Source organism: Lindgomyces ingoldianus (genome assembly GCF_010093535.1).
Source record: "Lindgomyces ingoldianus strain ATCC 200398 unplaced genomic scaffold BDR25scaffold_42, whole genome shotgun sequence".
NCBI classification, from domain to species: Eukaryota; Fungi; Ascomycota; class Dothideomycetes; order Pleosporales; family Lindgomycetaceae; genus Lindgomyces; species Lindgomyces ingoldianus.
In genome coordinates, this window is record NW_022985203.1 from 63966 (window position 1) to 79383 (window position 15418).

The window sequence follows — 15418 nt, forward strand, 5'->3', positions numbered from 1 at the left end:
ACCACCTCCTCTGTAACCTTTATTTCGCTTCCTCGCTGCTGAAGAAGAAGGTCCATTATTTCTTTTCCGCTCTGTGTGTTCCCTGCTGCGGCCTTGACTACCTCCTCTGTAACCCTAATTTCGCTTCCTCGCTTCCGAAGAAGAATTTCTATAGAGCTAGTATTAAATGATTTTGTTAGTTCTGTAACAAGCCCTTCTGTAATCTCCCAAGCTTTTGGTTGCTGCTGAAGAAGAAGGTCTATTACTTCTTGTCCTTCCACTAAACTCCTTGCTGCAGCCTTGACCACCTCCTCTGTAATCTTAACTTTGCTCCCTCGCTGCTGAAGAAGAAATTCCATCGCTTCTTTTCCGCTCTGTGCTGCGGCTCTAACCACCTCTTCTCCTCGCTGCTTATGAAGAAAGTTCATCACTTCTTTCCCGCTCCCCGTGTTCCTTGCTGCGGCTTTGACTATCCTCTCTGTGACCTTGACTTCGCTTCCTCGCTTCTGGAGAAGAAAGTCCATTACCTCTCTTCCATTCTCTGTATTCTCTGCTGCGGCCCGGACCACCTCCGCTGTGACCTTGACTTCGTCTCCTCGCCACATGAGGAAGTGCGCTACATTGCTCGCATTTTGTGATTTTGCAACCTTGATGAGGTATTTATTGTTTAAGGAAGTACCATGCTGTAAGAGTTCCGGCACGGTATGGAAAGTGAAGTCAGACCGACCGAAGAAGAATGATGCGGTATCGACAACCACTTGCTGGAGGTCCTTGGTATAATCTGCACGAAGTCTATTGGTGCTATGTGCATCTGAAGATATGCCAAGTAAGGCATAAATCATGTCCCGTGGGTCACTTGCTTTGCTGCTCTTGAACTTCCGTAGAAGAGTATAAAGATCCCGCTTTTGGCTCCACCAAGAATATTTCCTTGATGGGCCGGGCATGATATCCAAGACTGCTTGACAATGGGGCTCTGGGGTGGTGTTCATTAGCAACGGGGCAAGGGCAAAGATCCGTGCTGACACAGATTTGGTGCCGCTGCAAACTACAGCCCTCTTCGCGTTGGCGACTTCTTGCAAGATCCATACTCTCTTGAACCAAGGCCGTCCTAAGAGCAACTCGAGGCCTGCACGCTGCCGGACTTCTAGACCCCAATGCTGACTCATTAGGAAAGGGTGCAATGATGACCAAAGATCCACCCAGCGCTTGTCCGTGAGGCTCCAGTCCTTACAAGCATACTTAATGCTCTCTTCCTCTAGTTGCTTTAGAGAGTTCATAAGAACGTTGATATCGTGTGTCGCCGGGCCGAGCCAGATAACAACCCGATCAGCTTGAGAATATATATTCCCCATTTGTTGAACCTGGTGTCCCCGTTCTCGATGGTTACATTGGTCAATGCAAATAGCATCCACCCAAAGAATTCGATCTGTTTCTTGCGAACGGAGGTATTGAAGCGCCAAGTACAGGTTTTCAGTGACATGAAGCGTTCTGCCATTTATCTTCACAGATGCAGACATTTCAGTGCCACCCCATGTATATGATAAAGCCTCGTACGAAATAGCGCTGTCGCCGTGGAGCCAGGCTTGAAAGAGCTCGCACTCAATATCGGCCTCGCTGCCTTTGAAAAGTCGTAGCAGCCGAAAAGCAGGCCCCTCAAGATCGATCGGTTCGTGTTTGAAAATATCCATAAGTTCTGCGAAAGAAAGGTTTTACGTATCAGCTTCAATGCGTCAAGGCTGAGAGCAGAGGCTGGATAGATTTGTCACCACACATTAATAGCGTAGAATTCCTAAGAGTGAAGATAAAGGTCTGACGCGTGTAGGGGCTTTCCTGATGAGAACAGATGGCATGTGCTTATTTGTAGATCTAAGAATGTTATTTTGAACTGTGTGTTGAGAGGCTGAGCTTTTCATCTTGAAGCTGAAGTATTCGGGAAATCACGTGTCTACAGGGGTACGAATACCAAAATCTCCAGCCATGGTGTATTAGTCAAACAAAGGTTAATTCCGCAGCAATTCAGCTTAAAGCTAGTTCTAGATTTACGCTTTGAGGTTGTTATCCCCATCGCGACCAATGCAGAGCTCTGCAACCCTTTTGAAGTACGTTGGATGGAGCTTGTCTGCCATATAATGCCTCATATCCTTGTTATGCTGCCATATACCCTTGATAAACTCGTCACTTTTCTACCTAGATTCCTGGCTGCTTGGAGAGGCCTTGTAGTCCTTCAAGAAGCCCTCCAGCCTGCTAAAACAGGGCTCAGTTGGGCGTAGATTAGGAGGATTTTGCGGATGCGGTGCACACTTGATGCCAAACTCATTAATCTCTGGATGGCAGTAACAGAATCCTAATCCATGAAGATATAGAGTATCCTGTACTAGATAGGCTTTGGCAGCAGGGCTGTGGTCGCGTGCAGCGGGATCTCCGAACTCTAGTCACATGATGACGTCCTCCGCCACCTGATACACTGCTTAGTCACTTGTGGCCTATTCCACCCCTATGCATATATAAACTCTTAAGAACACTCTTTTAGCAATCAACCCAGTTCCTCATCTCCCTGCGCCTACCAAAAGCTTCACCAGATGGTTCACAGAAATAAGTGGTTATTAAGAACATATTCCGCGTACCGACTCCCACTCATGCCTTTGCTCGCTTTGTATATAAAATCCTTGTGATTAAGCAAGGATCTAGCTGTTTTTAATTTAGTAGTTCCTTTAAGAAGTAGGTATCTTCAGCTTCAGCTTCTTCGTTCTTCTGCTGAGCCTCCTTGTTCTTATTTTCGACGTCTGACCAGCCTCCGTCTCACCTACAAGCGAGCATGTCGAATTTAGAGGGCTATAGTCGTCTAAACCTGCGCGATAACTACGGAGTACGTTGCTGCCCAAGCTTTTCTCAACGAACGGCATGAAGGACCGGGGTGTGTGTCTCGCACCGACAACAATGTCTACACATTAGGCAAGGTTGGCCAACACAATGTGTTCATTGCGGTGTTGCCCTAAGGAGAATGCGGCCTATCTGCTGCGACAAGCGTTGCAAGATACATGATGCACAGCTTTCCTAACGTCAGAATTAAACTGATAGTCGGGACCAGTACCGGTGTGCTAAGTCAAAAGCATGATATCTGTCTAGGTGACGTAGTGGTCAGCACTCCTGGTAATGCGTACGGTGGCGTGCCCCAATACGAATTTGGTAGCACAATATAAGGAGAGGACATCCAAGTCTCATTCCGCAACGAGGTACATGGTTTTTGATTGCCCATCACCTGATTCGCCTTCCGCCATCCCATCCATCCACCCCACAACCCTGAAATGGCACAACTCGGCCTATCTCATTTGTTGTACTCTGAACCTGTCTCTAGAATCTAGAAGATCCCCCGCCACTGTAAATTCAGGGTAAATCACCGCAGTCCGTACTGCATATCGCTCTTTCAACAATCTCGGAGGTTAGGGTCGAAGTATGCTATTCACGACGTGTTGGACTATCTCAAGGATGTTAGTAAACGTGGGGGAAGGGCTTTTTGAACGTTGGGGGAGATTATGTGTGTTTATAGGGGTGTTTTTGGGAGAGGGGTGGGGAGGTGGGAGATTAGTGTTTGGAGTGAGAGGGATCCGTTTGGGTTAGTGGTTGTGGTTGGAGAGATGGAGGATTATTGAGAAGAAGTTTAGTGTGGATGAGGGTTAGCCAACCTTTCTGGAAAACCCTGACTTGTGGTGTAGGTATTGATGGGAGAAGTGAAGATACCTGGAAAAGTCTTTGACTTTCTTGCCTAAGAAACGAGGTTCTTTGTTGAGTGCGGGAGTCAATGACGGCCGAGATTTCATGTCCGATAATCCTATTTATGATCAATACAATAGCATAGTGCCCTTAGGGGATTACCCTTAGTGTCTGAGAATTTTCGGCGGATTCATCCTGGCAGCCTACAGCCTGGTGAGTCAGATACAATGGTTAGCCCGACTGCGCGGTTCCTCCGCAAGCTAGGAGATGCTAGTGAAGTCGTTCGCATCTCAGTCCTAATTAGTTCCTAATAGCTTCGCGGAGAATACGCTTGTTGTCTTATGACATTTGACCCGTTAAGCCAGAAGACGCGGACGAGGAGTCGGACATGGAAAAAGCCGCGATCCCCGCATCAGCCTTGTCGTAAATCAAAGGATGCAACTAAAGGATTCTGCATCTCAGCCCTGATGCACTTACAGTCAAATCTGCGTCATGACTCGCAACCTCCAACCTGACGATACTCGGAGAAGCTACGGATGATGATCGGACATGATAATCGGCGCCGCGAATCTCGTATCAGCCGCCTTGTCGCGGACCACGATACGGGCACACATCGGCGCATCGGTGCAATAGGGTGCAAAACTGTCCGACAACGGGCATAGGTGTGAAGGTACGGAGCATCAGTGACGGCGATGTTCAGCCTCACAGCATACAAGGATTAGTCCGCATTACAATCGAAACGTGCGCGAGGGAAAAAGTCGGCGGTTGCGTGGTGTTGACGTTCAAAGAAACCTTTCCGTAAGCCAATCACGAGTTGAGTAATCGGCAAACCCACCAATTCCGCACTCTTAATAATACCCGTCATGCAGAAGCGAGATCTTGCGTCAACTTACCCGGACAAACAACTCGTTCCTTGTTCTAATTAGCGAAGTGCCATCCTTCTTGTCCTTCTCCATATCCACAGCGGTCGTAGAACCGCCTCATGTTGGTGCGCACTCGGACCGTGTTCTTCGCCGATGAGCATGAATTTCTAAGCGCATTACAGAGAAACGCCGTTACGTTCCGAATTGCAGCTGTTGCGTGAAGCAACTAGGTACGGGGAGGTGGGGCATTGGAAAGACAACTTCCGACGTGGGGTAAGGTATATATACCAATTGGGTTGCGACGAAATGACGACCGATCGCATCATTCCACAGCAACAGCAATCCAGAATCAGAAGTCATCTTACTTATTTGGCCATCTTTCTCCCAATTGTCTTGATCTTAACTTCATACTTTGGAGCCTTCACGATGTCGTCAGAAATCAAGAACATTGTTATTATTGGGGTACGTTGTAGTATCTTGCCCCACATTGACTGGCTCATCTCAGCCTTCTTCCTACCCTATCGCAAATACGATTCTGTTGGTGAGTGCACGATTCTGACGTTTCTCAGGCCGGTGGTAATCTTGGGCCATCCATCCTCAACGCCTTCCTCGACGCCTCTCCCTTCAATGTGACAGTTCTCTCGCGTGAAGGATCCAAATCCACCTTCCCCTCTGGAGTTAAAGTAGTCCGGGCAGACTACAACTCCATCGACTCCCTAGCTGTCGCATTCCAAGGCCAGGATGCCGTCATCTCACTCGTCGGCGGCGCGGCGATAGGCGATCAGGAAAATCTCATCAATGGAGCCATCAAAGCCGGTGTCAAGCGCTTCATTCCTTCCGAGTTTGGAAGCAACACTGTCGATCCGAAAGTCCGCGCCATTGTACCCATCTTTTCAGCTAAGACAGGAACAGTTGCTTATCTGAAGAGCAAGGAAAGTGAGATTAGTTGGAGCAGTGTCATTACTGGGCCGTTCTTCGACTGGGTAAGATCTCTACCTTTTCTTAAGTGGCCTTCCACCACTCTAATCCATCCACCTATCCATTTTAACAATCCTCAGGGTCTCAAAGTCGGCTTCCTGGGCTTCCACATCCCGTCCAAAACTGCCACCCTCATCGACTCAGGCACTGCCCCTTTCAGCACCACTAACCTCCACCAAATCGGCCTCTCCCTCATCAAAATCTTGCAAAACCCATCCGAAACAAAAAACAAGTACATCTATGTCTCCTCTTTCACAACCACTCAATCTGACATCCTCGCCGCCGTTGAGAAGCTCTCAGGTGAGAAGTGGACCGTCAAGCATGTTACGAGCAAGGAGTTGATAGAGATTGGTAATGAGAAGCTGAAGAACAAAGACTTCAGTGGGATTGGCGATTTGATTAAGGCAGTGGCATGGGGGAAAGAGGGGTTGGGGGATAGTAGACCTGCAGGACTGTGGGATGAGAGGCTGGGGTTGGAGAAGGAGGGATTTGAGGAGAGTATTGAAAAGGCTCTGGGGGGGAAGTTGGTGGGCGAAAAATGAGTTGGTGGAGGTGTAAGAAAGCGAACTTGAATGAATATATAGTACGAGGAAACTGAATTGTACTATGTGAGGGCGGAACTACGCAAGGTGATTTTAAAGAAGTTAAGCCAGACCTACTAATTTGAGTATTATCAAGTGCCAAGATGAAGAAGTGGTCTATCTTCACTGAGGCTAGAAAGACACAGCGTCACCCCCTCCCCTGTATTCCCGTAAATGGTTTCAAAGCGCCCATTCGAATCTTCACCTTTATCATCTTTTGACTTGCCTCTAGGATATTCATCTCTCTCATTCCACAAGCATTTCATTCTTCCAGCCCGGAATGGTAATGATATTTGCCTCCATACTCGCATCCTGTCTCACCCACTTATGCAACTTCAGCACCGTCTCTTCCTCCTTCATCCAACCGATTTGGAATTCGAAGTCATCTCAATTCCTTTCGCCCACACTATCTGCCCGCTCATCTCCCAAAGTTGCGTCGGATACTGGTGTTGTACAGCCGATATCCAAGCACTACAGTATGCTGCAAAATCTCAAATGGCGCAAGCTGATGCTGCAGATTGTCGACCATGGATGTGGATCGTTTGTCCAGCGGATCGGCGATTTGGCCTGTGAACGAGATTTTGTGGAATCATCGCGGAATATCCATGTGAAAAAAGGGCGTCCAAAGGCTTTCAGAAGAGCTGGGGTAGACCTTATGGCCGAGTTGTTGGGATGAGATGACCAAGGACCTGAGATCCGCGAGAAACGCCGCTGGGAATAGTTCTGGCAAGAGGCGCAAGCATCCGTAGCCAAGCTCTGTATAGAAGTGCGGGGATATGGGAAGGTTGTCAAGCTTTGGTCGGATCTAGAGATGAGCGTACCGGGCTTACGGTGTTAGCTTTAGTCTGACAGGACCATTGGATGGAGATGTACTTCTGCTACGACGAGGTAATCTAGGTAGCATCTGTTGCTGGAGAAGCGGGACGAAAGCCCCATTCATCAATCTAGCAGCTCCGGCGCGAGCTTCTTGGCTGATGCTGAAGTGAATTGGGAATTTACTATTCCATGTATATCTTCGGGGTGTTTTGCTTGAAATTAGGATCGTAATCCTCTATGACGCGGCTGTGCATTTGATCCTCGGGCAGAGAGTGCATCCATATCTTTGCTCGAAGCTCAGTGGGAAGATTGAGGAAAATTCGAAGTGACTTAGCCATTTTGGTGACCTTGAATCGTTTCGAACAACGTTGTTCTGGGGATTCGGGAGGAGGAACAAGGTTCGAGTCACGGTGACGCCGTGGAACTATGCCGGGTGAGGAAAAAGGTGAATCGTATTGAGCGAGATCTAACGGGGAGATAAGCAGGCTTATATAGAGATATCAGCGCAAGAAGCGGTCTACAAGTGAAAGACTTTCACTTTGGCCTTAGGTAGGACCTCGAATTCACTCTCATTTTCACCTTCACTTTCACCCCGTCGCGAGGTTGATTGGTCCTCACTGCAGCTTAGTAGGTATAAGAGAGAAATGAATGGAGTTAAGTGAAATCCAAGGAGGCTGACGAGAAAGGAGGAACTAGTAGATGAACCAGTGGGATGAAGTGCAATGAAAGACAAAGGAAGAATGACAACGAAAAAAATGATCGCAGGAAGGGTGTAAGCGTCTCTCCCTCCGTCAGAACTAATCGTAGGATGTGAGAACATTCAATGAGGAAGATGTGTAGATGAATAAATTCTCATAAACGAATCTCATCGGAAAGGACAGATTAAAGAAATATTGTCATGCCATAGGATTCGTAATTATGTGCCCATAGCGCACACATCGTCAAGTCCATCATAACCCGAAAATATACCGTAACTAGTGAAACCGTTTTTGCTGTGCCATGGGGGTCGTGCAACGACCTCCACCTGATCTGGAAATGAGAGACTAAGCCTTCTTCGCCTTCTTCTTTGGCGGCTCGCTAGCCTCAGCTTCCAATCCTAGCTTCGTGACCAAGTCCTCGAAGGAGCAGGTCTCGATGCCCATCTCGGCAATCTTGTTGAGCTTGTCCGGGCCAGCATTCGCACCAAGCACCACAAGCTGGACCTGCTTGTTAAGGGATTTCGCATATTTCGCTCCGGCACTCTCAAGCATCTTCTGGGCTCCAGAACGGGTATGTCCTTCGACTGTGCCAGAAATGATGACCGTTTTGCCATCGATGGAATCTGGAGCCCCACCCGTCTCTACGTTGGCGACCTCCTTCTCGGGCGTGACCTCAAGACCCAGCTTCCCAGCCATGTCATTCCATTGCATAGTCTCGATGCCTGCCTCTTCGATCTTAGCTAATTTGTCTGGGCCGGGCTTGGTGCCGAGAATGACAAGGTCAACGTTCTTGTTCAGTGATTTGGCGACCTCACCACCAGCTTCTTCAACGATGGCGGCAGCAGACTTACGGTCATGACCGGGAATAGCGCCGGTGATGAGCACAGTCTTTCCCGCGAGAGAGAAGTCGCCTGAGGTGCTGGGCTTCACTTTGGGAGTAGGAGCGGCTTTAGCCTTGGTGTTAGCTTTTGCCTTGCCTTTTGTCGGCTTCGGTTTCTACGACGGTCCCTTAGCTCAGACTCCATGAACAGGTGCCGCGCAGAGTCGCCACTCCAATGGTAGCGTCGCGCAAATATTCGACTCACCTCTTCAACCTCTTCCTCATCTAGCTCCTCGTCCTCATCTTCACCACCACCGGCCGCCTCACCACCATCGGCCCTGATCTCCTCAATCAAGTCATCCCACTCTCTAGTTTCAAGTCCTAGCTCCTCAATCTTCTCGAGCTTCTTAGGACCAGCACCCTCACCCAGCACCACAAGCTGCACCTTCTTGTTCAAACTCTTTTCAATCGTCGCACCGGCATTAATAAGCACTTGACTAGCAGAAGAGCGCGTCTGGCCCTCGATATCCCCCGTAATGATGATAGATGTGCCCTTCAGCGCATTGCGCTTGACAGGAATGGCGGCCGGAGCTTCCTTTTTGGCCATTGCAGCAATTAGTTCGCAGAATGTGGACCGTGCGAAAGCGAAAAATGTACCAAAGAAAAGAGAGTTGCGGAATGTGCAATTGACTGAAGTGAAGTGGAATCAGGATGAAGAGAGGGATTGCGAAAAAAAATTGAACGGAATTGGCGGGTTTTTGTAGGGTTGGAATCCTGAGGCACAGATGTCATGTCAGACGGTGGCAGCCTGACTGACGCGAGACAAGCGCAGGCAGTCGCGGTAGCGCGGGTGTGGCGCGCAATCACGTGATTCTGCCAGCAAGCGTCGTTTGATGCCTGATGGCAAAATTCATATTGAGCGAATTCGATGACGGGAAAGTGGCAATCTTCAGATTACTATTGCGCCTGAATCCTTGGACAAGATGCTGCCTGCGAAGATGCTGGTCAAGAGGAATCACGGAATTGTGATTGAGACGCCACTTGCGCTCAATTGGCTTCCCGTCCAATTCTCATCCACAGTTCTTCAAGGCTGAAAAGATATCTATTCTGCGAGGCTGCTCACGCTGAACAAATTCCTAAAGAGGCAAATGCCGAACAACTAGCCAATCAAAATAAAAAATTCGGACCCACTAACAAAAAGCTCAACCATCAGCTCCGAACATCAGCAAGACTCCTTGTCATCCCGCGATTCCAGATACCGGCAACATAAATCCCCTTATTGTCGCACCATCATGACAGCTACACCCTCACTGCTAATCGCTTCACCGTCTCCAATCCTCCAATCGCGACTGTACTCAGTAAAACCCTCACGACCGTCACAATCCCAATGCCGGTAACCGCAGAATACCTCGAAGCCTTCGCGCCGATCAAATGGGCAATCCCCATCCTCAAGTCTCCCGGCTGGATATCGCGACCCCGCGGCCGCGACACGGAGCCCGATGACAACGCCGACCGTTTCTGCCGCGACACCATACGCAGCTACGACGGTACACAGCAATGGCTAGAACTATATCAGAAACCTGCTGCCGAAACAAAAACAGTAATGAAAACGCTCTCGCTATGCAAATACGGCACCGGTCTCAGTGGGTTCCCCGGAATCTGTCATGGCGGTGCTGTAATGACACTCATGGACGAAGCGCTCGCATTCGCCATGGTGGCCAACGAGACAGAGAGTCGAGGTGCTTGGGTTGGCGTAGATCTGAAATTGAAGGAGTTACATGAAACGGGCCGGCCGTTGACAGAGGTGTTGAAGGGATATATGGTTACCGCGAAGCTGGATATGAAGTTTCTCAAGCCAGTACTGTGTCCCGGCGTGGTGGGGATTGAGGTCGAGATGGTGGAGAAGAAGGGGCATAAGATGAGAATGAGAGGGGTGATGAGGGATGGGGATGGGGTGCCGCTTGTGCAGGCGGAGGGGTTGCGGGTAAGGATTGGGGGTGCGTTGGACGGTGCGAAGTTGTAAGGAATGCGTTCTTGGCTGTAGGTCAGCAGAGGTCACCGTAATTTCATCTTTCAAGTCCAAGTTCAAGTTTATTCCCTCATGGGCTGGACAATCACTGACTTTTTGATGGAAGAACTCAGGGACTGAAATCACCCACGTGTTCAACTTCTGGCGATGCAGGTAAACTCGCGCAGAATACATGAGACAGATGCTGCTCAGTGTCTTCAAGAACCATAGTAGGGTGGCATCCTGGGATATTTTGGTAGCCCATTTGAACAGCTTTGTGAACACGTAGCCGGGAGACGTGCCGGCTTCAAAGATATGCTCAACATTCTTGCGAAACTAGACAGCCCAAAATTACCATGTGGACTATAGATTCTTCCCGCCTATATCACCCAGTTGCATATTCTTTGTATGGCAATGGGTCTCTATCACGACTGGTTGACAATCCCTATTCCTAGAGTGGCTAGGATTCGGCGAATCTATCTGCGCCATTTCATTGAAAAGCTTCTAAATCCCAAATCCTTTATTTCGAACCCGAACCTAGCACAACCCCTCTGTTTGGCATCCTTTCTAGTTTCGGAAATTGAAAGGGTGTTAGCGAGAGCTCGATAGAGTGGGGGTCTAGTGAGTCGGTAAGGTTCAGAGCTGGTGAGAGCTAGTAGTAAGATGCTAGATTTTTTTTCTTTAAGAACAAAGGTTTCCTTATATCACAACACACGAGAGTTCTAACCTTGCTGTCTCAACATCCTCACGTAGAAAAGGAAGACAATAGCGCACGGACAAATACCGCGTCCAATGGTACAGTAGCAACCCAGCACACCGCACACCTGTAAGGTATATACTCACCATCTCGAATGGACTGCTGACTAATCTCCCCCTGACCTTAGGAAAAAGTATAGCTCGATACTACAGAAAATAGTAGAGAGTTAGAAGTAGGCGATAAGATTGCCCATGAGCATTGATTGCTGGTAGTAGCCTGTCATTACGCCGTCATGAACTAAGGAAAGTGGAAGGAGTGTAATGCCCCCTCACCCGGTGATGTCTCTATCCTAAACGGGTCAAATTCCTCGACAGTCCGGTCGTTTGTGGAGTTCATAGATTCGCTCTCAGGCACATCTAGCTCTACAGACTGATTCAGATGTGATGACACCTAAGATACTACCCCCTATAGGCTTACTTGAGGAAATGAATTCCAATATAATAGTGATTGGGCCGGCTGGGAGAATGATGGCCACTACTGACCAAAGTCCCAGTCTCGTTTGTTGATCTGATGGGAATCCGTCATCATAGTCGAAAGCACTATAGCAATCTAGACGAACAATGCCCATAGTAATATTATCTAATTCACAGTTGGTGCCTGGCAGTGGATAGAAGATAAAGATGGTGCAATCCTACCTGAAGTAGAATTGAGGTCACCATGTTGCAGCCCAGCCGAACCACTGGAAAGAGTACTAGGGCGGGCCGATAGATCCAGGTCCTTCTCATCCCTCTTGAGCATTCGTGAATAGAACTCCAGTTATAGACCCTTACGAGCGCCCACTGCGCAAATATGGTCACCCAACCTCTAAGCCGTAGAAATATAGTTACCGGGGATCAAAAGAACGACAATATCTTTGATATGAATATAAAGCCGAGAAGCAGGACTGAAACCACAATTAGAGGGCGAGACGACCTACGGTTCACTGGTACAAAGAAAAAGCAGGCCGCCAAGCTACTCAAAGGCATATACTCTTCAAGAGTGCTAGTATAGGTAAATATGTTGCCGGTAGGAACGATTCCAAAGACTAACATTGCATAGAAAATCGACATACCCATAGTTGCCAGAAACGCCCTTGAGTGTAGAGCCTCAGATATTTCTTCAAAAACCACGATGACACAGAGATTGGTGAATCGTGGAAGCCACGCCGAGTAAATCAGCAATCGCTAATGATAGATGGAGAGCCTGCAGGGGAGCTGGGAGTAACCACTGGCGAAGAGCGAAAGGCTAGCCGTGAGTTGAATGTTGCTCATTCCAAGTAGAAACTACCTCGAGTCAGTCTCCTAACAGTGCCACTGGAGTGGAGGAGGATGCTGTACTTTGGTGAATGAATGTCCAAGCTACTTTGGGTACTGTAGCCTCTTCCATTGCATCCCAAATTTGTTCTTTCTCTTTGTATGCACTTAAACCTTACTGTCTTATTGATAATTTGTTGGCGTTTAGTGAACCAAACATCCACTAGATTATGATAATACGCTTTTTCTGGTTCGATACAACGGTTGCCCAGATCCTCTTGGCCCACACGCTCTCGCCTCAATTCGAGGTTGTAGACTAAACCAAAGTAACCGAAAGTAAAGAACATAGCGACAAGCGGCGGGATGAAGAGGCCTATAGTGATGTAGGAACAGTCAGCGAATCATGGCGTGCAACGCCCGCGTGAACAGATTCCCTCACTCCAATACCTGACAAATCAGGGTAATCTGGTAATTTTTCTAGGAAATACGGAACAATTGTAGTTGCAAGATGTCGACATGATGCTACAGGAAAGTTACTGAAGGCAAAAGTTTACGTTGGAGTGGGGAAGCATTATCTCTTCGCCCCGTTAGTTTATGCGATGTGCTGGAGCCGGGATATCATACGACCGAATGTCTGGGATTTCTGGGTTCAGTCATTCAGCCAACCACTGTAGCAGACTATCTCACGATGCAACACATAATAAAAGTCTTTTGAAATTTCTGCGCACGTGAGCAGCAGAGGCTTTCGCACTTTCTCCAAATTTGTAGGCGGAGACTCCAAGGTGTGTAGCTTTATTTAACGAAAGTATTGACTGGGAGGCGATATACATCAATCGTCCAGTACGGCCTCCTCGTCCCGGTCCACTGGTCAGAACCATGCAGGTCCGACGGAACCGCAATATCTTCCCACTCTGTACGAAAGCCTGCCTCATAGAGATCCATTTCGGCCACCTAGAAGCATGAGTCGTGATGTTCTTTGACCGGAACGAATGGCTAAACATACCTTAGTGTAAACATCATAGCAGATCTGTCTATCGGCTCCAAGGCCATTGTACCACCCGAACTTCCCATTCGAGTCAAGCAGCCGAGTGACATATTCCGAGAAAAATTCTTTGAGTGCTTTGTAGTCCTCCGCAAAAGTGTCGTAATAGATCGCATCAAGCACAACACCCTTCTCAACAAGCTTCGGCAAAACGTCTTGCCACCGCCCCTCATGAATTATGACGTTCGGCTTGTCGAACCAGCCCTGGTCTCTTAACCGCTGCAACACTTGCGGATGCGCCTCGACGATGTGATGTTCTGAAGGATCGTGTGTCTGGATGGCAGTATCCACAATTCCCATACCATGCCCCACATTCATGGCTCGAAGCCCAGTTTTCGGGATAAGGGTTTCTGCATGTCGCTGCATGATCTGCGTTTCCCAGTCCATCATCACCGCGTTGTTGCTTTCGTCCAGTAAAATCCCAGGCTTGTACCGTAACTGACTCTTTAGATACGCCTGATTGTCTAGCGATACGTCGTCTAGTACCTTCTCCTCAACTGCCTCTTGAATCGCTTTCACATTGTCTTCAGACACCTTCTGTTTTTTGACTGCAGGCTGACTTTCAAGTGATTTGTCTTCTTCTACCTCTTCTTCGTCCCGGTCGAGCCCAAGTTCCGCCATTTTAGAGAAAAGGAGTTCGGCTCGCACACCAGCTTCAACCATAATATCATAAATCTTCTTCTGACCTAGTTTTAGCGCAATGCATCCTGGTGTCTCGTCCTCTTTATTCAAATCATTCCAGATTGCTCCATTCTCCAGTAACAACTCCACAGTCTTGACAGCATTCTCATCGGCCTCTTTTCTTTCATCAACTTTACCGCATGCGGCAATCGCAGCATGCAATGGTGATATTGCGGCTGTTGCAGTGGGATCCTGAACGTTTGCTGAGCCTTCCTTGAGGAGAATCTTGAGAGCACCAATATCATGTCGCTCAGCCGCTGATATGATGCGCTTTGCGAGCAAAATGTCTTCTTCTGAAGTTTGTTCGGCCATCTTTGGCAATGTTTGGTGATTGAGACGCGGTTGGAGGATTTGCCCAAGGTGCGATGGAAATTTTGTGCAGGGATTGGGCGATAAGATAAGCGAGACTAGCGTCTACTCAGCTTGCGTCATTCAGTAAGCAAATGAAGATGAGGGGCCGGGGTGGAATTTGTATCACAGCACAAGGAATAATGCTTAAGAGATTAAGACATTGTTATGCAATTATCGTCCTTAGGTGCATGAAAATATTTCTCTTACATTCACTTTCGTGTCCGATGGCAATCTATGGCAAATTCCACAAAAGAAGCCCGCGCTGGTGGCAACAGATCTGACAACCACAAGTATGAACTTTGGTGAATGCTGTAGCCTTGCAGGGAGCATGAGTTATAAGAGAAATCATGTGTAGTGGTCTGAAGGTCTGGGGAGCAATATGATTTATATAGTATTGCGGAACGCCAATCCTAAGCCTGATTAGGTAGCTAGCTTATTGTAGAGCCCTTGGGTTTACAGATGCAACTCCCCGTTCAAAGACTTGTCGACAGTATCAATTCGTACAAAATAATATCCAGCTTTCCATACAGCCAGTATTTAATTGCTACCCCAGACTCTGTTGGCATGTCGCGCATATGAATTATTTCTGACAACACAGTCTCAATAAATTTATCGTCTTGCAAGTTTCGGTTTTTTTTTTGGAAATCTCTGAAAGCAAGCAAATTTCTTTAGTTAGTAAGGTTTGTAAGAAACTACATCCTTTGTTAGAGATTTCTTAACCAACAGCTGCAGAGTATCATTCTCATAACTACCGTAAATTTTGTAAGTACTGATAAAGAATTTTCTCATTAAGAACTGGCCTTAGGGAAAGAAAATATGTTAACATCTTACCACCATCCCATTCATTTCAACATTTGTTCCTTCCCCACTCAGTCCATAGTTCCGGCAACGCCTTTTTCTT

General features: G+C 47.9%; 8 protein-coding genes across 8 annotated transcripts in view; 3 read left to right on the forward strand and 5 right to left on the reverse strand.

Moving 5' to 3' along the window:
- BDR25DRAFT_396495 (HET-domain-containing protein) overlaps window positions 1-1667 on the reverse strand; it is a gene marked incomplete at its 5' end in the record, with an annotated part of 2566 nt that extends 899 nt beyond the window's left edge. Inside the window, one exon of the mRNA XM_033698437.1 lies at window positions 1-1667. Coding sequence (XP_033541682.1) covers window positions 1-1667 — 1667 coding nt within the window.
- A 34-nt stretch (window positions 1668-1701) lies between these two features.
- Window positions 1702-2592, reverse strand: BDR25DRAFT_361070 (uncharacterized protein; the record flags this gene model as incomplete). The annotated part of the gene is made up of 7 exons (XM_033696351.1): window positions 1702-1728; window positions 1794-1899; window positions 1937-1948; window positions 2023-2112; window positions 2167-2407; window positions 2456-2462; window positions 2518-2592. The coding sequence occupies 7 exons, from the start codon at window positions 2590-2592 to the stop codon at window positions 1702-1704; spliced, it is 558 nt and encodes a 185-aa protein (XP_033541683.1).
- A 2387-nt stretch (window positions 2593-4979) lies between these two features.
- On the forward strand, window positions 4980-6073 carry BDR25DRAFT_241426 (NAD(P)-binding protein; the record flags this gene model as incomplete). The annotated part of the gene is made up of 3 exons (XM_033685742.1): window positions 4980-5015; window positions 5123-5536; window positions 5612-6073. 3 exons carry the CDS (start codon window positions 4980-4982, stop codon window positions 6071-6073), a joined length of 912 nt encoding a protein of 303 aa, XP_033541684.1.
- Window positions 6074-7350: 1277 nt separating this feature from the next.
- Window positions 7351-7859, reverse strand: BDR25DRAFT_93376 (uncharacterized protein). Its single transcript, XM_033699258.1, has one exon. The coding sequence runs from the start codon at window positions 7746-7748 to the stop codon at window positions 7446-7448; it is 303 nt and encodes a 100-aa protein (XP_033541685.1). The 5' UTR covers window positions 7749-7859; the 3' UTR covers window positions 7351-7445.
- A 112-nt stretch (window positions 7860-7971) lies between these two features.
- Window positions 7972-9053, reverse strand: BDR25DRAFT_318838 (uncharacterized protein; the record flags this gene model as incomplete). Its single annotated transcript, XM_033691775.1, has 2 exons — window positions 7972-8622; window positions 8712-9053. 2 exons carry the CDS (start codon window positions 9051-9053, stop codon window positions 7972-7974), a joined length of 993 nt encoding a protein of 330 aa, XP_033541686.1.
- Window positions 9054-9704: 651 nt separating this feature from the next.
- BDR25DRAFT_396498 (uncharacterized protein) lies at window positions 9705-11321 on the forward strand (the record flags this gene model as incomplete). The annotated part of the gene is made up of 11 exons (XM_033698438.1): window positions 9705-9773; window positions 9806-10423; window positions 10464-10529; window positions 10582-10628; window positions 10657-10684; window positions 10715-10812; window positions 10848-10872; window positions 10910-11044; window positions 11077-11099; window positions 11208-11254; window positions 11286-11321. Exons 1-11 carry the CDS (start codon window positions 9739-9741, stop codon window positions 11319-11321), a joined length of 1158 nt encoding a protein of 385 aa, XP_033541687.1. The 5' UTR covers window positions 9705-9738.
- Window positions 11322-12000: 679 nt separating this feature from the next.
- BDR25DRAFT_361076 (uncharacterized protein) lies at window positions 12001-12983 on the forward strand (the record flags this gene model as incomplete). The annotated part of the gene is made up of 8 exons (XM_033696352.1): window positions 12001-12189; window positions 12250-12267; window positions 12294-12441; window positions 12468-12531; window positions 12567-12603; window positions 12671-12754; window positions 12831-12911; window positions 12945-12983. The coding sequence occupies 8 exons, from the start codon at window positions 12001-12003 to the stop codon at window positions 12981-12983; spliced, it is 660 nt and encodes a 219-aa protein (XP_033541688.1).
- A 250-nt stretch (window positions 12984-13233) lies between these two features.
- On the reverse strand, window positions 13234-14493 carry BDR25DRAFT_296010 (arginine N-methyltransferase 2; the record flags this gene model as incomplete). Its single annotated transcript, XM_033688886.1, has 2 exons — window positions 13447-14493; window positions 13234-13394 (listed from the first exon to the last, which is right to left on the reverse strand). The coding sequence occupies exons 1-2, from the start codon at window positions 14476-14478 to the stop codon at window positions 13236-13238; spliced, it is 1191 nt and encodes a 396-aa protein (XP_033541689.1). The 5' UTR covers window positions 14479-14493.
- Between the last annotated feature and the right edge of the window lie 925 nt (window positions 14494-15418).

What these genes read in the sequence shown, in the direction of transcription:
- BDR25DRAFT_93376 (XM_033699258.1), bottom strand. Translation starts at nt 7,748, where the DNA reads ATGTTCTCACATCCTACGATTAGTTCTGACGGAGGGAGAGACGCTTAC.